General features: G+C 46.5%; 1 protein-coding gene across 1 annotated transcript in view; it reads left to right on the top strand.

The window, feature by feature from the left end:
* LOC144136726 (tachykinin-like peptides receptor 86C) overlaps positions 1–24,318 on the top strand; it is a 48,792-nt gene extending 24,474 nt beyond the window's left edge. The window contains exons 4-6 of the mRNA XM_077669293.1: positions 399–549; positions 20,540–20,736; positions 23,886–24,318. Of these exons, the coding sequence (XP_077525419.1) occupies positions 399–549; positions 20,540–20,736; positions 23,886–24,120 (583 nt within the window). The 3' untranslated portion in view covers positions 24,121–24,318. The remainder of the gene's footprint in view (positions 1–398; positions 550–20,539; positions 20,737–23,885) is intronic.
* Positions 24,319–27,168: the final 2,850 nt, after the last annotated feature.

Here is a 27,168-nt window from a genome sequence, read left to right on the forward strand (position 1 = left end):
CGCATTTGCTGCGCTGAGTGGTTAGCGGAGAGGTTAATTTTGTTATGACCGTGGCGGTTTAGTCGACGACGAGCGGAAAACTCGGTGCACCTTGGCGTCCCTTTACCAATGCGACTGGTTGATTCATGAAGTTCACTGGTCACTCACTATGCAAAAAAAAAAAAAAGAATGACGGTTCCGGAGCGCTAAGGCTCCCTTGTTCTCCGTTGTGAACAAAGAAGCCGTAGTGCTCCCGAAACGTCATTCTTTTTTTTTTTTTGCATAGTGAGTGACCAGTGAACTTCATCAATGATGATTCTTGACCAGACAGTATGTCGTCAAACCATCGGCTTATGCGGTTTATTGCAAATGCTTCTTTCAGCAGCAGGACCTCATCCAGTGTTATTCTTTCGCCGCAGGTACAACATCGTCTTCTTGGTGTTGACGTACGCAGTTCCAGTGGCCACGATGGTTGTTACCTACTCGCGGATGAGCTGGGTTTTGTGGGGAAGCCGCTGCATCGGGGAGTTCACCCAGCATCAGCAGATCGCTTTACGCAACAAACAAAAGGTAAGTCGCGCAGACGGCGAACAAATATTTACGTAAGCAATTCATTACGTTACCATATTTGTTGCAGTACTAAGACATTTCTTATTTGCCAAATTCTTTTTTTTTTTTGCCCCAGCTTGTGGCGCCAAAAACCTCGCATCATAACGCCTTTCGACTTTCTTACAGCAACAAAGACGAAAAATTGAAGTCCCAAATAATTTGCTTGATCATTGCGCTTTCAGTGCCTATCGTTAAGGAGAGTAAATCTCAGACAACACGCTTCTAAAGCTCAGAAGTCTTCAGCGCTCAAGACTTCTATTAATGCCATTGTATAGGAGCCGCCTCGTCTTCGATGACTGAAAGTTCCAGCGAGATTTAAGATCAGCGCAAGAGTATGTGTGCAAATCAGGACCAGCCAAGCGAATTTTCAGCGATTATTAAAATTCCGGCTTGTTTCTGTTTTCGGTCACTGACACTGAGATGTTACCCTGCGGCTTCCGATAACAAGTGTAGATTTTACAAGCGAACTCATTTTTCTATGCTGCGGAGTAGAATAAAGGAGTGAATGGGTGAAGACAATATAGAAAGCATTTCGGCCAACCTTTGTAACTAGATTTTAAAACTGAAAGCGCCGAACCATTACCTCCTGAAACGTCGATGCACTACGCAGTCTTGCGTTCATTCAGCCTGGCTGGAGGCAGCCAGCATTCCGATGAACCCAGCGTTCAGGGAGTCAACCAGACTTTCTAGAAGAGGCATGGCGGATGAACCAATATGCGACATGAGTTTGTTCCAATGGTTGGGCACCGCGCACTCGCAGTTCGTCTGATGCGCTATAATTAAATAAGGTGCACGGAAAAGGCTGTGTCTGTAAAGAGTGCATCTTAACACCGAAGAAAGCAAAACGAAAGCAAATAAAAGCGATCAATAAAGACAGTAGTTTGCGCCGGTATTTTAACATAGGTCGCACAGTGGAAGCGTGACACCAGCGTCTCGGCGCTGCCGACGCCAAATCGCGTACGGCTCAGCGCGTGCCAAAATTTAGAGACGCGTGCGACGCAGCGCATGTCACCTCGTTTCACTTTATACGTCGCGTCTGGTTCACTAATCGCCAACGCAACGAAGCGAAAGACACGGGGTGAGCAACTCTCTTGACGTCAGTGCGACTAGGCATTCACGCTGCTCAATATCATGCGAAGAAATGCTGTTACTCCATGTAATTCCTTGCTTGCAACCTTTACAGGTGACAGCTTGCATACACAAGTTCAAACTGAAAGCGTTGAGGCGCGTGCGTCTTGCCGCGATCGCACGCTTTATAATCGGCAATGCGCGCGTGTGCCTCGTACATTTTCATAGCTTTTCACAGGGTTCGTTGCGTTCCGCATGCACACTGAGCACGTTGCAATAGCGTGATGATTGCCGACGATAGTGTGGTGATTACAACGTGATGAAAACAAATAGTTCAGCATGTGACAGTTGTTAACTTATGCTGCATTCCGCAGAAGTGCAGTACTTAGCCTCAACTGCTAGGCACAACAATGGGTTTCGCATTAAATGCGCCGAGTCTCTGGGCCCAGCTTGAGTGCTTTCCTGTCGCCCTGCTGCGGGAAAAAGAGCAATGTTGAGTCGATGGAGACCCGCTGCAGCCACTAGATACTCAGTGATGGCGCAACTTAAAAGAGGTCAAAAGACGGGGCTCAAAGGAGGCCTATGAAGGCGGTGCTTTTAGAGCGCCTTTGAGAGATACCAAAGGGACGGAGAGTTTTCGCAGTGTTGTTAGTTTATTTTATTTTAGATCTTTATTTGATGACTAGGCTTTATTATTCCGTATATTGCAAGGCGCCCCACTGTGCTGCCTCGGAATGACGCTATCTTTATTTCTTAAAGTTGCATTTGGTTTACGGCTTGCTTAGGTCACTTGTTTTGCGCTCTATTGGCGAACTGCGTCCTGCAAACAAAGTTACTTTGTTACTTCTCAAATTCGAGGCGTTTTTTTTATATATCCTATTTCTTGTTCTTTGTTTCGAGACAACTGAAGTGGTCCTAATTGACTGCTACAGTTTACGTTTGAATATTCAGAAAATTGTTTTGTTTTCGTGCGCTAAATTTTCTTTGCACGGCATATAGGCGCCTTATAAAAGATATCATAAAGATCTTATTGCGTTGCTGTCCACAATTAATCATTTATTGCAATTTTCGTAATGTTTAGTGGATGACAGATCCTAAAATACAAAATCTATACGTCGGCTTATGAAGTTAACAGTGCTTGAAACCCAGGGGGAAGGGAAATTCCAGTATTATTCTTCGTTCCTTGCTGTTGCAGTAAGAGAGCAAAAATACTTAAGCAATCATTTTAGATAGCAGATAGAGTAGAAGAAAAAACAACAAGCGGACAGTAGGAGTCGCAGCCACGACCTATGCATGTCGCATGCTGTGCTCTACTGGCTAAGGTACGCGGAGTCTATTTTTGAAACAGTTTATGTTCACTTAAGTGCAGCTCAAGGCCTGCCATTGAAAACTAAACTTTGTGGAGAACCTGTTTCCCCCCTCCATTTCGATGCGGCCCATCTTCATCGTCGGCCGTCGGGACGGACAGCTCCCGGCTGGGCGAGGAGGGAAGTCTCCCTCATGGGGGAAAGGAAACGGCGACGGGAGCGCCCCCTCGTAGGTTACGCGGAATTCTGCGGAACCGGAGAGAGAGCCCTTGGGGATCCGGCCAGCGTTACGAGCGGTTCGAGCCGCACGCTCTCGTCACCTTCCGCGGCAGGCTCACGGGGATCCGTTGTGCCTTGCCGCTGGACTTCTGGTTCCAGGCAGCGAAGCGAGTGCAGCGAACGCGCGCTCTGGATGCCTTCCTCAGCAAATGCTAGGGAATGGCTTTGCCTCAAGAATGCGGCGCGCACGGGAGAACCCGGCCGCCATTATCGGCGCATACAAACGTTCGCCGCCGATACCCCCGAAGTCGCGCCCCCGCCCCAGATGGTAAGTCGGAAGTCCTTCTTACGTAGCCTTCTATTTCCGAGGAATGCCTCGTTGATGTTTTGTAGCTAGCTGGCCCGCTCAATGTATTAATTTCAAGTGTAATAAATAGCATATGAATGTTAACACTGTGTCGTCCCTTCCCTTTGTCCCTCGAGCACGAACCCCTCCGCGGTTAGCGAGCGGGAACGCTGCATTCGCGGAGTGGGAGTGCGGGCGGGGCGAAAGGCATTGTCCCCCCATATTTCCACAACCTGGCAACGTTTAACGCCAGTGAACTAAGTGAAGCTAGTGTAGCAGTGCTGTTCCAGGATCTAGCGGGTATAAAATTGGATGTTATATGGTATTAAATGGGACGGGGAGGTTAAGAGGACCGGTGAGACGTATACTATGCCAAAGGGCGGTCACGCACTATGTTATCGTGGATTAGTGGACAGACGAGAACTAGGTGTGGGATTCCTCACCAATCATCGTCGAAAGCTTCTGTGAAGACGTGGAATAGGCCATGAGCAGAGTTAAAACACAGTACACTGTACTGATGGGCGACTTCAATGCCAAGTTAGACAAGAAGCAGGCTGGTGACCAGGCAGTAGGCGATTATCGCATAGGCTCCATGAATAGCAGGGGGGAATTATTAGTAGAGTTCGCAGAGAGAAATAATTTACGGATCATGAATGCCTTCTTTCGCAAACAAGAGAGCAGAAAGTGGGCATGGAAGGGCTACAATAGTCAGCCTAAAAATGAGAGAGACTTCATACTGTGCTCTCACCTTGGCATCGTGAAGGATGGGGAGGTCCTCGGAAAGGTGAGCTGTAGCGACAACAGAGTGGTGAGGTCAAGAGTTAGCCTTCGGGAATAAGCCTAGGCTTGAAGAGGCAACGGAAAAAAAATATTGAGGTGGAAGCCTGTCAAAGAGTTAGCCGTAAGGGGGAAAGTAGACGAATGGAGGATCTCGCTGCAGAACAGGTATTCGGCTTTTACTGAGGAGGACGATCTCAATGTTCAAACAATGAACGACAATCTCCCAGCTAACATTACGCAGTAGAAGTAGGCGGTAGGATGGCTCGATAAGATACTGGCAAGTTATCTCAGGAGATGAAAAATCTGATTAAGAAACGCCAAAACACGAAAGGCTCTAACCTCACCGACAGAATAGACCTGGAAGAGCTATTAAAGCTAATCAATAAGTGCAAGATAACCGAGGCAGAAGTATAACATGGAGAGGACTGAGCATGCCCTAAAGAACGGAGGTGGCCTAAAAGCCGTGAAGATGAAACTAGGCACAGGTAAAAACCAGACGTGTGCGCTAAGAGACAAAGAGGGTAATGTCATTAGCATTATGAATAAGATTATTAAAGTAACCGAAGAGTTCTACACAAATATATGCAGTAACCATTGTAATCAGAACATTAATGAGAGAGTAGCGAACAGAAATTGGACATCCCGTCAGTAAGGAAAGAGGAGGTATTCAAAGGCCTGGATTGGGAACAGCTTGGGACAAGAGTTAATGGAGAATACCTTGCTAATCTGCGATTCGCCGATGACATTGCCTTGCTAAGCCACTCAGGGGATGAATTGCAAAACATGACGAGTAACTTACACAGGAAGAGCAGAACGGTGGATCTGAAAATTAATATGCTGAAAACCAAAGTATTCATCAACAGCTTCGGAAGAGAACAGCAGTTAACGATTGGTAGCGAGACGGTGGAGGTGGTTAGACTGCAGACCCGAATCACGAGGGCGAAGTACCTAGAAGAATAAAAATGGGGTGGAGCGCATTTGGCGCGTTCTCTCAAAACCATGAATGTCAGTTTACTAATCTCTCTCAAGAGGAAAGTATATAACATTTGTATATTACCGGTACTCACCTATGGGGCAGAAACGTGGAGGCTAACGAAAAGCGTTCAACTTAAATTGAAGACAGCGCAGCGAGTTAAGGAAAGGAAACTGATAGGTGTAACGGTTCAATAGGGCAAACAAACAGCACAGAGTAAGAGTTCTCTTACTCTGTCCTGTTTGTTTGCGCTGTTGATCCATCATGGAGAGTAATAAATTTTCGGAGATGAGGTGGCCGCAACTGGCAACAGTACAGGGTTAATTGGGGAGGTATGGGAGATGCCTTTGCCCTGCAGTGGGCGTATTGAAGCTGATTCCGGTGACGATGATGATGACGAAGTGTAGATTTGCCATCAGCGTACTCACAGCACTGCTTCTTGCCATAGCGACGAACGTGGTAAGTCCTTTTGTACTGCAGGTACCCTGTGGAATGCGATCGATAATGGGAAGAGGCAGATTTCGCAGATTTACGAAAGCGTTAGAAAGCCAAGCAATGCCGCGGAAATGGAGCCCAAGACTACATGTGGGTGCACGTGGAAATGCGCACCATTAATCAATGTTTATATACTTTCAGATGCATTATTGTAGGTCAATAAACGAACAGACGGCTTGTAGCAGGCGTAGAACTCATGCAAAAACGAGAGCAGTGTAAAACTACCACGCTGAAAGGGCTCTTGACTGTGCCGCGCTCTTTGCACTGATATTCCAACGCTGAATATGCATAAGTAATGGCAGCCATTAAAAATCTTGAGAATATTTTGACAAAAGATTGATCGAATGAAGAGTTGCAGATGCGTATAGTTGGCAAAAATAAATCAGAAGCGAGCAGCATGCACGGGTGTAATGTTTACTGCTTACGAAAGGGCATACCTTAGAGCTCCCGCGACATTCCTTTGCTGATATAGGCTCCACGAATTCGAAGAGCTTGCTCATTTATTTTGGCATCTACTGGGTGCTAGCGTGCTTTTATTTTCTCTTTCCCTTAGCGAGTATAAACAAGGCGCGCGAACGCTACATCACAGCGAACTGCGAGAGTGGAATTCCATGTCCTTCCATGCGTTAGGTGCTTATGGCGGGGAATAGACCTCCTCGTCTTGCATGGCTCGCTCAACCGAGAAACTTCTCTGGATTGCTTCCATCGAGTCATTCATGGTCGAATAAACCTAACACGGCGAAGGTATTGGCGACCATATTGTGTGGACTCGGGTACTAGAACGTGAAACCCATGTGACAGGTCTAGTTTTTTTCCTTTATTTGCAACAGAAAATAGCATTTTTTTTTGCCCTGTGTATTCTTTTCTTGAGTAGGCATTGCCAGTCGAAGAAATATCAGTCTCTGCTTGGCCACAGATTAACCACAGCCTTGACTGATTTGATCACACGAAGGCGTGAAAAGAGAAGTGCAACTCGAGTCAAACAGATAAGCACCGCTGAAAAGATATGTTTAAGGTGTGATTTGATTACACGAAGGCGTGAAAAAAGTGCAACTAGATTCAAACAGATAAGCACCACTGCAAAGTTACGTTTAAGGTGTGATTTGATTCCACGAAGGCGTGAAAAGAGAAGTGCAACTCGATTCAAACAGAAAAGCACCGCTAAAAAGTTATGTTTAAGGTTAGCGACCTTGCCTTCACTTATACCGGTATCTTGCACCCCTAATTTATTTTTGATTATTGAATTACTTCACGAAGGTGTATAAGGTCTGCGAAGCATGTCGTCACCATACCAACAATTCTGGATGAAAGCAATTTTGTGTGAGAAAGAGTTTATGAGCACAATTTTTTAAATATTGTAAGATTTCGCTATAACAATCAATATATCCCCAGATCTCCCGTTGGCAGGCTTGAATTTTTTGGCTCTTAACTTTTTGGCTATTGCCAAAAGCGTTCCCAATTGGTTTTCTATAGCAATCTTAACTGCTCAATGCGAGCGATGGAAACACTATACATTAAAGATTTTGCTTGATAGTGCTTCATGCGAAGAATAGACCACTAGCTTCAAAAACTTTATACCAGTATCTTGCAGTTTTCCAATATTCAAAATTTGTGTCCCAGAATGTTGGACATGAGAGCTCCGGATCACGTTCGTTCATCGGAAGGTCTTCAACGCGCACTGAAATCTCCAAACATGGGTGTTCTTGCGTGAGTAGGGCGGGTAATTAAATAAGGCCAGCGGGATTCGAAGAGGGTAGAAGAGACAAAATAAAATTGAATGCTTCTCATGAATGACAAAGTAAAGGAAATAAAAATAGAATACACTTTCGGCAAGGCAGCCGTTCCGATCTGAGAAGTTTACTGGGGTACTCATCCGTACTATTTGGTAATTGATCATGTTTCTCCAGAGTGAAACATGCTCAAACGGCAGGGTAGCGCTTGTGGTATTTGTGTTACAAGTGCCATCCGGTGCATGTTTTCTGTTGTTTGGTTTCGTTTTGTGAGGTTTAACGTCCCAAAGTGACTCAGGCTATGAGGGACGCCGTAGTGGAGGACTCCGGAAATTTCTACCACCGGGGCCTAAACGTGCACTGACATCGCAGAGTACACGGGCCTGTGTTATTTCGCCCCCATCGAAATGCGACTGCGGCGGCCAGAATCGAACGCACATCTATCGGGTCAGCTGCCGTGCATCAATACCATTGAGCCACCGAGGCGGGTTGTTTTGCGTTGTAGAAACATCTTCAATTCATTCATTCATTCATTCATTCATTCATTCATTCATTCATTCATTCATTTCCTCAAAGGTCTCAATGTAGACATTACATGAGCGAGTGGGTGGTTATGGCAAACAAAGGCAATAAATTATGATAAGAGGTTTTCAATGAGCTGCTTGAATGCTTGTGTGTTGATGATAGTGGCAACTTCGGTGGGAAGGCCATTCCAGTCTCGTGCTGTACGTAGGAAAAATGATTGCTGAAAGGTCACAGTGTGGGCTTTTGGGGGATACACTGTATTTTGATGGCGAAAGCGGGCGATGCGGTGGGCTCTTTTTTGTAGGGGTTATCAAAAGGGAAGGAATGTAAAGTTTTATGGAAAAGGTTAAGGCGTGCTATTATACGGCGCACAGCTAGGGGGGGGGGGGGGTAGGTTTATTTGCGCTTTTAGTGCGGAGACACTGGCAGAACTAATTCGACAGAATGAAGCGTGTCGCGCGATTCTGAACCGATTCGAGGGCGTTAGTAATATCATTGTAGTGCTGGTCAAAAATAGCATTAGCATACTCCAGCTTGGGTCGCACAAAACTTTGAAAAGCAAGCTGTTTAATAGAAAGCGGAGCGAGCGAAAGGTTACGACGTAAATAGCCTAACACACGGTTTGCCGAGTTTATTATGTGGTTAACATGAGAAGTTCAAGTTAGGTCACGGGAGATATGCATATCGATATGTTTGAATGTTTCAGATGTTGCGATCTGCATGTTATTGATTGTATAATTGGGCTCAACGTAATTATGACGACGGTGAATAGACATTAACACGGTTTTAGAAAGATTTAACGACATCAGCCAAGGTTTACACCAGTCCTGTATGTGAGTAAGGTCAGTTTGTAATGCCAAATGGTCGGCAGAGTTAGTAATTGCTCGGTAAATGACACAATCATCGGCGAAGAGTCGGATATTAGAAGAACTATTACAAAGCAGGTCCTTAATATATATCAAGAATAGGAGCGGCCCAAGTACGGTACCTTGCGGTACGCCTGGCAAAACCGGTGTTAAGGACGAAGGGTGTGAGTTTGCATATACGAATTGCTGGCGGTTAGTTAAAAACCCTCTAATCCTGTTTAGAACGCATGGATGAAGTTTAAGACGTGATAAATTTAACTGGAGACGACCATGGAGGACCTTATCGAGCGCTTTTTCGAAGTCTAAAAATAATGCGTCAGTCGGGATGTTGCTATCTAGGTTTAAATGTAAGTCGTGCAGGAAAAGAGCAAGTTGAGTGTCACAGGAATGATTTTTGCGAAAACCATGCTGACTTGGGTGAAAAAAATTGATGGATGTTAAGAAGTTAGTAACATGCGAGTGTAATACATGTTTCATTATTTTACAAGATACGCTTGTTATGGAAATGGGGTAGTTACACGGTGATGATCGGCTTCCTTTTTTGAAGACTGGGATGACCTTGCCCACCTGCCAGTTATGGGGAAGTGAACCGGTGTTGTGTGATTCCTGGAATATAAGGGATAAGAAAAAGCTACACGTATGTTTAGTATTTTTCAGCACTTTCGTGTTTATACCGTCCACACAGGTGATGACGAGTTTTTCAGTTATTCAATTATTTTGACAATGCCGACGGGGTCAAATGTGATGTTTTGCATGAGAGGATGCGTAAAGTATTGCGGATGAGGAAAACAGTCAAGTGGTTCATTAGTAAAAACCGAACAAAATGCTGTATTTAGACAATCTGCAGCCTCAGTGCTAGGAATCGGAGATTCAGAACTATCATTAAGTGTGATCTCATTACGTTGATAAAGGCTGATAGTTTTCCAAAACCGCTGTGGGTTAGTATGCAGCATGTATGTTAAAATAGTGAAAAAAAAACTTATGTTTAGTTTGCGCGGTTATTCAGTCATATTATTTCGCTGCTGCGTAATGCTTCTGCCATGTGCAAAGAGAGTTACTTGCTTTGTACGACCGAAACAGGCATTTTTTCTTGTTATTTAGTCGCTTTAGGGTTACATTAAACCATGGTGACGTTATTCTTTCAGTTATTGTAATGGTGGGAATGTACACACGTATAAGTCGATGCATCTCTGTTGTGAAACGCAACCAGTTGGACTCAATAGAATTTCGTGAAAAGTTAGCTGCGAACGCGTCGAAGTATTCGGATAATTCGCTATTCGTGCTTACGTAGTCCACTTTATCATAAAGCGTTAGTGTTTATCGATTTTTTTGTTTCTTTAGTTCGTTGCAATAAAAACATCTATCGCCAGATGGTCGCTCAAACCGTGCAAAACGGAGATAGGAGTAAAGGTATCGAGGTGCGTAGTTAATACGAAATCTAAAATGTTAGACAAGTGATCAGTTACGCATGCGGGATCAGTGACGAGCTGCGTTAAGCCAAACGTTATACACGTGTTTAAGAAGTCGCTAGCCAGGCTACATTTAGATAATGAAGAGGCAGGATCAAACCTGTCTATGGTAGGAAAATTAAAATCACCAAACAGAAGAACAGGACTGTTTGGATATGTTTTTGTTAAAGTATGCAGCGTGTCACGAAATAAAGGGGTGAAAGAACTATCAGCACTAGGGGGCCTATAGAAAATACCAATGAGGGTGGTCGGGTGCGTAGCATCGCATCGAAGCCAAATCATTTCCAGTTGTGATGAAAGGTTGATAACGGAGCGCAATGCAGATCCCGTTTAGTGGCGATTAGACCACCCCCACCGTGGACATCATCGTGTCTATTTTTTCGGAATATGTCGAAGTCAGAGAGTAACGGAAGAATATCGGTATCGTCAACGAATGTGTTAAGCCATGTTCCAGTTAGCAGCAAGACATCGCATGAAGATGAACATATTATACTGCACAAGGAATCACGCTTGGTAATAACACTCCGAGTGTTAGCAAGCAGAGATGATAAATGGGGACGGTTTGGCAATTGCGGTCTACATTTTGGTTTTAATAATGGCTACGAGCATTCCTCAATGACCTGGTTGGAAGCCTGGTCGAAATAGTATGATTTTTCACTTGTGACAAGCTTTTCATGTCGCAACTTGTAACGCACTTTTCGGGCCTTTCCAAACTCAATGAGGCGTTTCTGGGCAAGTCGCGTGCTTGGAGCGAGATCTTGAGCGAGGGCGTATCGTGTATCTTTAAGTTTCCGAGCGGAAGACAGGACTCGCTCTTTGTCTTTAAAGTGAGCAAACCTCACGACTATAGGCCTGCGTTTGCCAGTTTGGAAAGACCCAATGCCATGAGCATGCTCGATTTCGCGGGGTTGTATCTGAATATCTGAATACTGATTGCAATGTGATATGATGACGTTCTCAGAATGAAGCCGTGTTTCTTTATCTTTATCTTCGATGCCATAAAACACAAGATTGTTTCTTCCAGATCGGTTTTCTGCATCGTTTATCCGGGCAGACAGTACATTGATCTGTGCGGCATTTCCAGTGATTATCTCATGCAGTTTTCCTAATTCATTCTGCATGCCATCAATACCAGCATAAGCTGCCTCAATTTGATCTAATCGCGTCTTAATTTTGTCAAATGTTTTATCATGGTCGACCAGTTTCATTTCAATTGACTTTAGTCTCCGTCTTTAAAGACGGAAGCCCTGCGTATCGCAGCAGACATTATTGGGCCTGTCCCCTTGGGAAAAGAGTAACAGAACGACGAAACTTAGGTCGAACAGTTAAACCATAATTTCCAAGATCCTTCGGGCGATCATTCTCTTCGGAGGAACACGCGATCAAATATTCCCTTTTAAGCTACTTAATACAACCCTGCTAAAAGAAATCCCTGAAATGCATGCGAATTCACCGCGGGGAGTCCGAGCTTTCCCTAATTACCTGCTAGTGATGCGGTTTTCCCTGGGTCTTGTATTCTAGAGCTTTCACTTGCGTGCGGTGTGGGGTGAGTGCTCCACTATGTACGAAAATGGCACTGCTGCATCGCAGAAGGCAGAGTAATGAACATGTAGCGCACAATCTGAACTTGGTCCCGCCGAAGTTTTCCACCTCTGTTATCAATAATGCTCTGCGTGGAGTCAGTTCTGTAGCCAAAGTGTCATTGTGTGATCACTCTACTACAGTATTTTGTATGCGACAGATGAATTTTATCTTTTGAACCACACGAAATATTTTTCCTCACTCATCTAACAGGGACAGTAAAGAGGTCGCCTTGACGCGCTTGAATCTGTAAAGTTGATTTATGGAGGTCTAACATCCCAAAGCGACTCAGGCTATGAGGGACGCCGTAGTGAAGGGCTCCGGAAAATTTCGACTACCTGGAGTTCTTTAAAGTGCACTGACATCGCACAGTACACGGTCCTCTAGAATTTCGCCTTCATCGAAATTCGACCAGCGCGGCCGGGATCGAACCCGCGTCTTTCGGGTCAGCAGCCGAGCGCCATAACCACTGCGCCACCGTGGCTGCCCAGTCTATAAAGTGATCACGCAAAGTTTCTCAGGTGCGAACGCAGACCATGGTGTAGCTTAATGTACTTCACAGTGACACGTCAGCGTGAAGAAACAGAGAAAATTGTGGAGAGAAAAGCAGCAGTATTTACAGGAACGCAAAGAAGTTGGTTGGATCCAGCGTTGGTTGGTTGAATCCTGATACTGTGCAGTGGGGAAGGCAGGGGAGGTAGCAAAAGGTGGAATGAAGAGTTACGTCGAAAAACGGAAGAAAATGTCAGAATGTGCACGCGCACCCATAAACACATATTTGCCGCTGACTACGTCATCTACTGTGCTTTAAGTAACGCCTATGATCAAGCCGCTCTGAATTATAATCCTAACAGTGCTCTAGAAGGTGCAGCAATTCGATAATGACCCTAAACGTCACTAAATATATATCCTTCTCCAGCCGTTATAGCCATTTTCGCTTTCCTTACAATATATCGCTAACACGTCAGTAGATAATAAGAACAGAAAGTATGAACGTCAGTAGAGCTAGTCAAATCTTGTGAAGTATCTAGGTATAATCTTTTTTTACGACCTGCCTTGGCGCGCACATGTTACCAATCTCATCTCTGCATTTAATAAAACCTTAGGTTATTTGAAACGTTATCTGCGAAACGCCGCGCCACGAGTTAAACTACTCGCGCAAAAGACACTTTCTAGGTCGAAACCAGAATACGCGTCGTGCATTTGTAGCCCGCATCAATCTAATCTCATCGACTCGTTAGAATCGGTTCAATGTAGCGCTACTTGATTGTTTCACCCCCTATACTCGTGTGACGTCAGCGTTTCAACTTTATAAACTGGAGGGGACACTTAAGCTCCGCCCTGACGGTATGACGCGATAGCGTAAATGAGTTAGTGCCCAAATATGCAGAATTGTTCTTTCTGTACTGGGACCCCTCGGAGTTATCATGCCACTCCTGGCGTAGTGGTGCAGCTGTTAAGTGATGCGACACTGCCCTGCGATGCCAGGTGCTGCCACCGGTGGGGCTTGTGAGACCCAGGTTGCTCTACGCGAGAAACCTCTCGCGATCAATCTTTAATTTAACCACCACCTGCCAGGGTGCCCATTTTGCTCTCAATCTCTAGGGCAGTCTGTGATGACGCCACAAGGTCACGTGACATAGGTGGCCCAGCTGCCACCTAAGCTGCTTCTGCGGGGATTTTTCGTGGGTTTTTCGCTCACGGTCGACGACGCCGATGCCGGACTTTCTGCGACACGAGCACCTTAACACTATCGCGTTAAAATCGGAATCCGGCTTGTCAACGCTCTCTAGTGGACGCCGCACTGCCAGCCTGTATTTTTGTCACAAGTTCTTCTTTTCTTCCCTTAATCAAGCACCATAAATCACAGAAGCAGACCGCATATCCCTCCGCACGAGTCACCAGTTTTCAAGTTGCGCGCCCACGAGCTCGGCACGCTACATTCACTGCTTCATACTACTTCCGGATTGCCACGAACTGGAACGGCCATCCCCTTGACATCGCTGCTACCACGTGCCGATCTTAGTTTTACGCATTATATTTGACCATGACCATTTTGTTCAATGATTATCGCGAGATGTTTTTCTTTGTATAAAAACACACCACTTATGTAATACCTCCTTACGGGGGAACTTTAAGGTAATAAACTGAACTGAACTGAACACACGCAACACAGTGGCATCCTCAAAACGTCGACTTAGTCGAGCGTCGCGTAAATCTTTTAAAGCGTATGCCTTGCCCCATTGAGCGAAAACTCGTCGGCGCGCGAGTGGGCTTGTGTGTGTGTGTGTGTCGACAGTCGATGGTACCCATAAAAGATGGTGTCCTCATGGAACCTGCAAGCTGGCGGTTAAATTAATGATTAATGATGCACGAGGTTGCTCGGTAAGAGCAATGTTATGTATGAATGTTAAGTAGAAAAATACCAATTCTGCATATATGGGCATTGACCCATTAGCTAGGGACACTGAGGAGAAATTGAAATTGGCTTGTATCGATAGCATACCAGCTCCTAAACAAAAAGACACCACTCTTTCTGAAAACAAAGTTGTAAGGTAGAAAAGAGCAAGAACTAAAATACACGCATCGGCGCCACAGGACAATCGCGCAAGTACAAGCGTGATGATGAAATAGCAGAAACGGCACAACTGAACCGCGGCGGTGGCCAATTGGTTGAGCATCCGCCTCGCATGCGGGAGGTGCGAGGTTCGATTCCCAGTGCCGCCGGGTACCCACTGCTGATGCAATGGGTACAACCTTTCCCTTGGCCTGGTGCTCAGCGTATCTGGGGTGAAATGCTTGGGCAAATGGGTCTTTGACCCCCACCTTGAGTAGTCAAAAATACCTTGTGCAATGGTGCTCTTTGGCCATAGACCTCCTTGCGCCATAAAAATCCATAATATTCAGAAAAAAATACACAACAGATCTCTGATGCTGACAAACGTGCTTGAAGGTTACGCGTTTGATCGATATTGAAGTATTTAAGTTTTGTTTTGAAACCAACAGGCACATTTATCACGCAAGCAAGATGAAAAAAAAACAACCTGAATGTTAGAAGTCAAAGAAAACCTGCAATTTACAGCGTAACAGGCGGCCCGGTGCGTATTGGGGTGCTTAGCGGCTGTGCGTTCTGCGTGCCCGCATGATTGCGTTATGCGCCTCGATTTACAAGGGCGGAGCAGCAACGTAAACAGCCCCACGAGGACTGTCATCATAGAATTTAAATATGCCCGCACGTGCCAGTCGTTACACGTCAGCCGTGACGGTGGCTCGGCGGTGACAGCGACGCTGCCGACTCCTCCGCGCTAGGACTTTCTTTGCCAGATCCGCCACCTCAGCCCTCAAAAGCATCGCACACTGTGTCGGGTTGAAGTAGCTGAATGCAGGCCGCAGTTCTTTGCGAGAACTTCTTTGTAGGAATCGGGAACGGAGTCCATCGTAACGTTGGTGCAAACGTAAGTGATGCGATGGCGGCTGATAGAGGCCTTCAACGTCCGGCCGGCAAGTAGTTATTCCGGGGCTGCTGCTAGTCGGGAGCGCAGCGCTCTAGGCCAGCAATCACGGAGTCCTCGTTTCCGTTTCCGCCGCTTTACGTAACGCTTCTCCTATTTCGTCATCAGAGTCCCGAGTTTGAATTGTAGAGGCGGGAAAACGTGTTCAACTTCGAATCCAAATCTCTTCGCAATAAATGCACTTTTCGCTGCCGGACAAGAGGCAACAAAGCCACAATATGCCGAACTAAAAGATTTTACTAACAAAAAAAATTTGATAGCGTTGTCCTTAGTGTCCCTTTAAGCGCGAGCCGCGGCGACTGCGTTCACAAAGTGAGTGGGCGAGCTCACGCCTTCTCACACCTAAGCAGTCTTAAGTGTCTCTGTCAACTTTTTTTTTAATGTGACGCTGAAGGCCTTTTTTTACACCTCCTGGCCCAGGCTAACTGCTCAAAGAGCCACTCTCGGACAGCGGTCAACTGCTCCATGAGGGTCTGAGAAAAAGTCGGCGTCGGTCGCCAGCCGTTATGCCGTTCACTCCCGCAAAACACGTATACCGCCGGGAAAATGTGGAGAGCTGAGTTTGCTTGATACGCCTGCGACATTTCTAACATCAAGGGGGACTGATGGCTTCACGAATTGGCTTACTCATGACCGGTGTTTGGTGACGTTGAATGTTAGTAACGCGTCAGGATTTGTGATAAGGCTTGAAGAACAGCCGTGTTTTTATGTGCCAACCTAAGGCTATACGCCAAAACTGGAGGTGTAAAAACCGAGTAAAGGTCGGAACCAGCCGCATACGTGATGCTATGGTTGTTTGTCGCGCGATGCAGCAACTGAGGCTGGAAACCACAATCAATCAATCAATCATTCATAATTAATTAATTCATTAATTAATCACTCAATCAATCAATCAATCAATCGCTTTATTATTACTTACCCGTTTTCCAAACTCGTCTTGCAGAAGTGAGCATCCTTTTATTCTGCTCAGTCCTGATTTCTCGAGGTGTGTTAGAAAACTAGCCACAGTAAAAGCACTGCACCTGCTGCTAAAAGTTATTGCAGTTTGAGACTATTGCTCTAAACGGAAAAATAGTGTGGACTCTGTCTGGTGGGCATGTGGAGATATTGGCTCTTTTTCAGGCAAAAGCCTTTAAAGGGGCTCTGAAAGTGGCTCTAATAAAGTTGCGGTATGCCTGGGATGTTAAAGCACGCCGCTTCACGAACATTGTGCAAGAAATGTTTTTTAATGTGATTTGTAGAAACAGAGTTATCTGTAGTCAAAATTTGAATTTCAGCATCTTCGCGCCTTACCCTCTCCTCTCGTCACTTTTTGCGCATTGGAAGGTCGGCGCTCCTCCGCCGGCCTCACCTCCGGGGAGAGCTTCCATGCCCGCCGGAGCTACGCGGTTTATTGGCCGCGGCCTCGGTAGCTGCCTGACGTCCAGTGTTGTCGAATCGTGGGAAATTTCCCATATCGTGGGAAAATCAAGCCACTGAAGGAAAAAAAAAAGAATTTTATTTCATAACCCACTGAAAACGTGGAAAACTTTGGTTTCGCTAAAGACCGGTGTTCTAAATGCGCTTTTCTCAAGAAAATGTGCAGAGATGAAGGGGAAATGCTATTATCATGGCGGCCTGACTAGTGTCGCGGGAAGAAATTTGGCTTGATATTCCCGTTTAATTTTCTATTCCCGTTTAATTTTCTGCCTAGCCTTTGATCCAGAGCCCTGGCCCATTCAGGCTTCGAGTGCTGCGTCCTTGGATTTCTTCCAGCTATAGTGGCAGTGACCCTTCCATTAACTCTTCCAACCACTCCCACCTCTTTAGTCACACAATCCCCTATGTATGCATGTTGTAAAGGAATTTATGAAAATTTATATGTCTATGCTGGAGAGGCTAGAACGGACATGGAGGTAGCCGAGCTGGTCCCCGTCCCAAAGCAAAAGCTAATAAAAACGAAGTGGTGATTGGTGATGATGTGATCAAGAACAATCCAGCCCTGATGTTCATTATTAATGGCCTTTGCATTTATTTTATTTCACTCATTCTTATATTTTTACCTTGGCTGCATTTAATCTAAAATTACTATATTTTGGAAAAATATATCTGCGTGAAAAAATGGGAAATTTTTAGCCGACAACTTGGAAAAACCAACTGGCTAGTGCGGCAACACTGCTGACGTCTGAAAGAATCTAACCAAGAGCCATCTCTCAACTTGCATACGTAGATGCGAGCGACGGAGGAGGGTGCGAGCATGAAAAGTCGATGAGAGCTCGCCAACTTCAGCGCGCGATTGTGGGTTCTCTGCTTCTTGTTGAAGTGTATTATTTGGCTCAGGTGTTCATGACAACACACTGCAATGATTGAGCAAGTTGATGTCCTCTCCTCGGAAGGTGTTTCAGAGCCCCTTAATGGCTCATACTCGCGGCGTCCGTCCGTCCGTTCCTGGGCCTGGAACGGTGCCAGCTGTGGCCTCTCCCTCACGCATCGGCGCACATCCTCCTCCACCTCCTCCAACCTCCTCCACATCCTCCTCCAGAGGGGTTGGCTCTCCCCGCGCGCCGCGGCGACCACAGCCGCTTCTTCTCTCCCCCCCCCCCCCCCCTCCCACAGCGCAGCGACCATCCCCTCAGAAGAGAGAGTTAAAAGAGAGAGAGAAGAGAGATAAAGTGACGTCACTCGTGTGCGCGCGTCAGCGGCAGGCGCGGCGACGCTCCTTCGTCAGACGTGTCGTTGCAGTCGAGTGAGTCGGATGCCTCCCAAGCGACCTAGTGATTCCACGGCAAGCGGTTCAGAGAAGCGCCACGGGAAGGCGGATTCCCCCAATACCAAACGCCAGAAAAAATGGAAAGACACTTCGGAAATCCTTAAGTGTGTTCGGCGAAAGCCTGTGGCCATTCGACTGGAGGTGCCATGTGGAAAAAAAAAAAAGACATGGGCACCCCCAGTCGAATGGCCACAGGCTTTCGCCGAAGAAACTTTAGAATTTCTAAAGTGCCTCTCAATTTTTTTGTTTGCAATGTCGGGCATATTTGTTGCTCAGCTTCTGAAAGAAGCGCGTCAGCTGGAGCAATTCAGCCCACATCTTGTTCCTAAAAGCTGCAAGACGTTAGGGGCGGCGTCAGGGAACATCTTGTTCTGAAAGCCAAGCGCCCGAAAGCTCGAACAGATCGAATTGACGGATGAATGCGCACGATGCTTGCGACATTTGTCACCGCTGGCGACAGGTATAAACTGCAAGAGCATCACAAAGAACTGCGGGAGCAAAGTAAAAAAAGAACTAAAAAAGCTACCGAGAGGACGCAAAACTACAAAGGGTTCATAACTTTTTCTGAATAAAATAAAGAAAGAAAAGGAATGAGGATGCGCACTTACTCGCGCGCTGTTTCTCAATATATTGACGCCTTCCGCTCAAAACAAGGGTAGTATATTGCCCATTTTTATTTGTATGCGATTTTTTTTTTACTTTGCAGTTGTTTCAAATCTGCTTGAGCTGAAAATATGAAATCTGGGTTGAAGTACTGAGTTGCTACACCTTGGAGCACCCCATAGACGCTATTCAGTCTTTGTGGAGTATGGTAGAGGTGCAGGGAGATGAAGACTGAGGCGCGATATTTGGGATATGCGTCAGATTTGATTGGCGCGCGACTGATGTTCTGAGACCATAAAGATAGCTAGCAAAAAGAATGCACATCGGGAAACTGAATGGAAAGGATTGAAGCCACATTTAGTTTGTTTTACATGGCTGCAAATTATTTCTTATTAAGCTCTTTTTTTTCTTTCTGCCGCAGTGGATTGGCTCAGGCAGAAAACCCTACGGATGTTTTAGGTTTCCTTTAATGGGTGCGCGGGTTCAAATCGCAAAAAATCTCGGGGAAAAATCGAATATAAAAAAACATCAGATTTGGTACCTATAAGCTCTCTTTGATCAAATCCAAAAAAAAATTTAACTGAAAACAGCAGTGATGATAAATGTTTGTGATGGTAAATAGAAACTTAAGTGGCTGTGTGTGCAACTCCAGTGCAATTTTCTAAGACTTTTTTGGCCCGACTTTCCTGCTTGCAAAAGCGTATAACATGACAATGGCTTCACATATTTCCATGCAGTTTGCTGCATTGTGTTTCTTGACAAATTCTGTTTATGCAGTGACGCTTCCACATTTTGAAATTACTTTAATATTTTTTTACTATGCAACTGCTTTGACGTGACGATGGTGAGGGCATTATGAAATCTTGCATATAATTTTCCGTGTAGAAAAACATCAGGTTGACAAAAATATTTGGAGAATGTCACTGCATGAACTATTCCTTTGGAAAAAATTTAACAGCGACTCTAGGCTCCTACCATATTTTGTTGTCACGCCAGGCTTTCTGCAAGTTTGGTACAGCAAAGAAGCACATAAAAATTTGTAATGTCAAGACTACTGAAAATACATGAGTAAAAATTTGTATTATTCATTTAAAGCACTTCAATATAGCCGTGCCAAATTTAATTGCTCTACGGCAAAAAATAAAAAAATTTCACCTCGAAAGCCCGCTCTAGATGGGACTTTTTTTGTGTGAGTGATCTCAATGTCAATTCTAGTAGGCAGACCGAAAGAAAGATGCTTAATATAAAGAAAGAAAGAACGAAAGAAAGAAAGAAGGAAACAAAGGAAGGAAGAAAGAAAGAAAGAAAGAAAGAAAGAAAGAAAGAAAGAAAGAAAGAAAGAAAGAAAGAAAGAAAGAAAGAAAGAAAGAAAGAAAGAAAGGTGCTTAATATAAACTCAAGCAGCCTTATGATCCATAGCGCAGCAAACAAGACAGGGGACAAACAGAAGCGCTATGGATCATAAAGCATACCCACTAGCCCGAACCATCACCTTGTCAAGCTGCCTCCAGTTCAGAAAATGAGTTTTAAAGCCTTCTCACTTTAGCGCTGTAAAGTGAAACCTGTTTAGGTAATTAAGGTTCACATTGTTAAATACACACGTTGCACATTTTCCCTTTTCATTCTCTGCCCTGAAAGGATAACGGCATCAGCACAGGCATTTTAGCAGTGGAGTTGCAAGCGTAGAATTTGTGGACAGCAACGGCTGTTGCATTTTTTGACGCGCAGGTGGTGAAGATGCTGCTCACAGTGGTAGTGTTGTTCGCGGTGTCGTGGCTCCCCTATCACGCGTACTTCATCTACCTGTTCCACCACCCGGGCGCCGCCTACGCGGACTGCATCCAGCACGTCTACCTGGCCATGTACTGGCTCGCCATGGCGCACACCACCTACAACCCCATCGTCTACTACTGCATGAACAAGAGGTGGGTATTGCTGATCTATACAGAAAGGGCCTTTACAGTTCACATAAACAAATCACCAGCTGTCAGCGCTGACACTGGTTTGCGGCATTACAAACAGAATAATGTTGAAGTGAAATACCCCTCCCCACGGCTACTTTTTTGTTCGATTTTTTTCGAGAACAATTGAATAAATAAAAAATGGAGTACGGCTGCTATTACAGGAACCTTCATAATCAGGTAGAAATTGTTTTCAGCCATGCAATACAATTTGGACACTAAGTTGTGGTTTCATCCACACCTCGCATTTCTTGCTTTTTGCTGTCAAAATGCCCATTGACTCACGCAAGTTGTCTGCTGTATGGTGTATGGTTGCTGACCCGAATGACGCGGTTTCGATCACGGCCGCGGCGGTCGCATTTCGATGGAGGCGAAATGCTAGAGGCCCGTGTACTGTGCAATGTCAGCGCACGTCGAAGAACCCCAGGTGGTCCAAATTATCCGGAGCCCTCCACTTCGGCGTTCCTGATAGCTTGAGTCGCCTTGGGACGTTAAACCCCGTAAGCCATAACTCACCACAAAAGTTTTGCAGACACACATTGCTATCGACACTCTACAATACAATTATAGCTCCAACACCTCGTTTTGAATGCATTTGCCCCGGTGCACCACTCCTATCTTACTCGCATAGAAGCTCGGAATGCGCTGAGTCGGAGCGATGCTTATGCACAACTTCGCGAACAAAGGATTAGCATGCAGGACAGGTTCAGCGCTGTTCCATTTGGCGGAAAGCAGTTGGTCTGAGGCATCCGAATTACCGGGTCCTGTTTTAAGGCGCCAGCTGTCTCAGCCTAGTCCCCCGGTTTCGTGTAGCCGTCGTCGTGGTCGCGCCGTCCACATGGCCTCCTCTGGGCTTGCACCCCCTTCCCAATGGGGAGGAGCAAGAAAGCTGGGGAGTGCGGAGGGGGAATGAGAGAGGAGGAGAGAGGAGGCGTGTTCCCGACAGAGGTTCTCTTCGGTTGCGCCGTGTGTGATTAGCAGCCGTGCGCGCATGCCTGAGTAGCAGTGGCCGCCACAATGAAGGTAAAACCGGCAGCAGTGACTGGGCCCATCATTCGCATTGCGGTAGGTCCATGGACGCAGCTGAGGCGGGGAACGTCGTGGGAACGCTGCTGTGGGAGGCCAGAGTTGCGAATGCGTGGCGAGTCGATGCGAGGAGCAGTGCTCTCGAGACGCTGCCCGCAATCACGCTGCACAAGAAAGTTGTGAAGCATATGACCACACATTTTTCACAGATTAAAGCAGTCATTGTAACCTCCCCGTAACGTAAATACGTAGCACTTGAGTCGCATTGTGGAAAGGCCGTGGATGCAGACGAGGCCGAACCTCGTGCTCGAAACGCTGCACGTGTGCGGGACGCGAGAGAGACAAACGTGCGGCGGGCTGAATAGAAGACGAACGCTCAAGGGACAGTGCCCGCATGCGCTCGATCAAGCCGAACAACACAGGGGCGCTGCACGTTAACGCGCTACGCGACACGATCCTCAGGTCGGTGCCCACACATATTTTCCACCATAAATCGTTCATTATAACCCTCCCATAACATAAACGCAATCATCGTGTCGTCATGCGTGGTTTCATAATTCCGCTATACATTTCGGAAAACAGCTATAACACTGATCACTCACCGTACTGTGAGGGTAAAAAGTTGCAATTTTGTGCTTAGAAGGTTGGAGGAGACACTTGAGCTCCGCCTTAAGGGTATGAAGAGGTAGTGTAATGGGTTAATTCCCATTTATGCAGAAGGCCATTATCTATTTTACATTCATAGATCCGTGGGAGTCCTCGTTCCTCTCCTGGAGCAGTGGTGCAGCGGTTAAGCGATGCACTACTGCCCTGCGATGGCAGGTGCTGCAGCCGGTGGGCCTCGTACTTCCGAGGTTGCTCTCCCCGAGCGACCAATCATTAATTTAACTGCCACCTGCCACGGTGGGCAGGTCGTGATGACGCCGAAGGGTCACGTGACCTAGGTGTCCCACCTGCCTCCTAGGTTGCTCTGTGGGGGCCCCGTGCTAGAGCCGGGCCCGTGATTTTTCGCTCACAAAGCCAACGCCGGCACAGGATTTTCTGGAGAATGGGACCTTTAACGCTGTCGCGTTAAAAAGTTCCATTTGAGAGGAAACTGCCTCACGCCTTTTGCTAATAAAGTACCTCTTCACGAAGCCTGAGGTTCGACCATATGGCATCGTCTGAGGTATTTGCCATAAAGCCTGATATTTGGCCTATGGTATAGGTGGAACAGTTGAGCTCGTTTTGTCGATAGTTTGGACAATAATACGGACAACACGATGCCCTATAGTAGTATTGTCAATATTATCAGCTCTGTATCAACTGACAAGCGTTTTTGCTTATGATGCACTATAGTGCATCGTTTGGTGTAGCGCTGAGAAATTCACTCAGTGAAATTGGCTTGCATCGTTTAGTTCTAATTTGCTAAAAATAAGAACACAGGTCTTTTTTTAATATCAGGTAACTTCCTGCCGCGGGGGACTCGGTGGCTATGACATTCGGGTGCTGAGGCCCAGGTCGTGGGCTTGGTTCTAGCCATGGCGGCCACAGTTCAACAGAGGTGAAATGCAAAAACGGCTGTGCACTGAGATTTTGGTGACCGCTAAAAAGCCCCAAGTGCTCGGCATAAACTCTAGACTCTGCAAGGCTGCGTACATAGCATATGCTTATAAGTAGTGCCTATATTATATGTAGTGTTGGTTGCCTATGAATGAAATGCTTCAACTTTCGTAGTTATACATACGTTTCGGGGGATTATATCTTTATTGACTTAGAAGGCATGTTATTTGGTTTAACTTTATCGTAGCTTCCAACACTTCTCCTATCAGCCTTGCGCATACGCCCTTCTGCATGAATGCCCAAGGGTTGCGTAGTACCGCTTGATGGTGTGTGAATATTGGAATTTCAGAAATATTTTCAGAACCTTCACTTAAAATGACTGAGCCAAATAAACAAAGGCTTCTATAACGGGGCGCAACACACCTTCAGAAAAGCGATTACCATCCATAAGTGTTAGATATATTGTAAACCATAGTGTTTTTCAGATATTGTAAAATCAGTCGCCCTGGACCGCGCTCACCCGCGCCATGCTTGCTGAATCGCAGGTTCAAGCGGTACTTCAGGAGGTTCCTCTGCTGCTGCACGCCTTCGATTGAACCGGAAGATGAGCAGCGTTACAGTCTCGCCCGAAGCCGGTGCAGTGTCGCCAGCAGAACGCGAAGCCTCCAGCGGGGCCACGCGTCTAAAGAACGCGTCACGACAACCATCAGCAACATTCACGTGTGCCGCAGTGCGCCCTTGTCGAGCCCTCCAACGGAGTGCACCGGTGTTCACATTTAGTTCAAGGCAGCGACTTGAACTCGCGGTGCAAAGACAAGCTTCAGCCTCGCGGGAAACAGGACCAAGGGCCACCAGGGACTCCGAGCCGTCCTGTGAGCCATCGTGGTCGCTGCATGAGGAACACTCAGACGCACGCGAGAACTAGGCTCAGCAGTGACGTTGGCTGACGGAGACAAAGCACAACTGAGGAAGCGGTGTAAAATAAATAAAAAACAAGATCACATGAATGTACGAAATTTCTCTTCTCCCTTACAGCGTCTGTTGCTACTGTCGCCATGAGTCGGCCACAACGCTGATGCCACACGTGTGTAGTCGAGCCAAGCAATATGGGAGTTATCTTTTCAGCTTCACCACTGGCCGCAACAGCGCTCAGTTGTCGTTAAGTGCTGTAGGGACGGTTTGAAGCTAGCTGTAGATACCATTGTCGTGGCGGGGGGGGGGGGGGGGTAATTTTTGTGTGTTCACGAGTTTTGTTGGCTCCAGTGTAAAAGGCCCTTAGTGTAGAGTTACTAAGCTCGGTGATTGGAAAACGCTTTTTATTTGTGACGAACCTTGTCACTGTGAAAGCGTCGGCCACGCAGCCTTCATGCGAGCAATATCCTATGCGAACGGCAAGGAACCCGGCTATTGCTTAACCTACTTTGGTCGGCAAGAGCACCAAGGCTGGCAGGTGTTGCAGTAATCTTGGCATCGAGTTCGAGTAGCGTAGACTGCTGAAAGCCTTTCGCTGCTTCAATTTCACGCATGGTTTCTGGAACGAGCTGGTTTATCTGTCCCCTGGGAATAGACTCCTAGGTAGTTGAAGAGCAACCTTTGGCGCATTTTTTTTAGCGCGGCAGCACTAAAGCTTCCAACGTCAATAAAACCCGTTGTTTGTTTGTCTGAAGCCAGCTAGACCTGTAGTAATAAAATAAATGCGGCCGCGCCTGGTTTTCGAACCCGCGGCGGCTTGAACAGCTAGGTCAGCTTAGCTGGCCACTTAAACGAGAACAGTATATGCTATCGCCGCAATCGACCACCCCCCATGTTTAACCGCCACTCTCTCGAGCTGTGCACAGCTTGTCGTCATCTTCATCAGCATCCATCGGTACGCAGTGGATCCAGAACACACCGCTATCGCAGCGCCCTCTTAAGGTGCCTTAAGGTGTCCGAAAATTTTGCAGTGCGTTGCCACTAAGCTCCCCAGTCACCGATTTCGGCGATATTTGCCTAAAAACTGACCTTGAAACCCTAGCCTTGAACCGAAAGCGAAACTGAAACAAGATGGGCTAGCGCACATACTTCGCATTTGGCCAAGTAAGCTTAATTTGCTGTAATTTTTTTTAAGGTTCAATAAAATAAACATGGGGTACATCAAAACGACACATTCGCAACGACAAAATCGCAATCCTGCTATCTGTGATGCCTGTGTCTTAAGGCTCTGTATTACTGCCTGTCTGTCTGTAATGCAAACAATTTTGTTTCTTATGAAACCATATGCAACAATATCAAATGAAAGGATCAGTCCACAACTCGAACACACTATCAACTGAAATTTTGGTTATCTCAACTTGCCACCACAATAAACAACGGTGAACATACGCGTTCCAAGCTAAGGTAAGCGTTAGGGCAACATGTTTCTCTTACGCTCGATAGATGCTATCATCGGAGTTCCCGCTTCTGTCCTTTTGTAACCGTGTTTGTGCTTTCCACATCGCTAGCACTCTTGAAGCTTCATGACAGGCCCATTGCGACACGTGCAGCGCTTCCGATGCTTGAGCTATCATATGTCCCCATGTCACCCTGCCTTAAAGGGGTGGAGACACCAAATTTTTTGTTGGCGTGTTCTTTGTTTCAAACGTTGCGTATTGCCCCAGGACGCGTGATGCACGCTGTGCAATTAATCCATATATGTGCGGTAAATAATTTATTATTGATTTCTTTATACTGAGCGATTTCGGTTTCGGTTTCTGAGCGCCGGGGTGTGCTGCGACGTCACGATCAGGGAAGAGCAGCAACCCTGGTCACATGGGCCCCAAAAGTTGTGGCGCACGTACTGCTGCGTCGTATGCTCTCGTACACGTGCTGTGCATAGCAGCGCCTTTCGAAATCGTGTGCCGGCAAACTTGGCCGTTACTGCGATATGCTGCGAAAAGCCAAGCGAGCGAGGGACGACACCGAGTCCTGAAACCAAGCGGCTCGCTTCGGCCGATCTCAGTCGCTATACCGCGTATGCCAGCGCGGTTTCTGCGTCGTATTTCGCTTTGCCACGCCGACGCCGATGTCGGCGGACGTCTGTGTCGTTGACCCGTAGCTGACCCTGGTCACATTACAGTGACACGATGTCTCCCTTTTCCTACCGACCAATACCCGTCTCTGTCTTCACTTCGCCCCGCCCGAGAAGCCGCGCTGCGCGAGGCTGCTCAGGGTCCCGTGGCTGCTGATTACGATATCTGCTGCTTGTTTAGCAAACAGTCCATGTATTCGCTAAATGACTGCTTCTAAACAATTTTACAGGATTCAGCATTTACCGCACGGGTACGTAACTCCCCTAAGGATGCATCCATGACGACGACTTCATATCGGCGCTAATTTTGTTTACATATCTGCATCTGTATATACAGACAGCAATTGCGCGTTAGTTAGTTCGGCATGAATTGCAAGCTGCGTTCTACTTAGTTTAAACAAGCTCTTCTCTTTTGGGCCGCTTGTGCGTTTACTTGTTTGCGCAGTGCGATAACTTTGCAAGAACCACCTGAGAATGCCAGCGCCAGCCTGGGGAATGCTTCACAGTCAGGATGTTTACACCGCGTAGGACCGGCGTTTCTGACTCGTTGTAACTACTTTTTCCTATGAGTGCACTACTTGAATTTAAATTGATTTACCTAGAGGTATGTTCGGCGCGCATTAGCGATAAATAAAATGACTTAATTTGTTGCCCTCAAGCGGCGCCGACGACTGCAACGTGCAGCCGCGGGCGCCTGCAGCATTGGTCGACAGACTGGGTCACACCGCCAAGTAGCGGAGCTTCCCGCTCGAGGTATTTGCGCCCTAAGATGTAAAAAATCC

This window comes from Amblyomma americanum, chromosome 1 (genome assembly GCF_052857255.1).
Source record: "Amblyomma americanum isolate KBUSLIRL-KWMA chromosome 1, ASM5285725v1, whole genome shotgun sequence".
Taxonomy (NCBI): domain Eukaryota; kingdom Metazoa; phylum Arthropoda; class Arachnida; order Ixodida; family Ixodidae; genus Amblyomma; species Amblyomma americanum.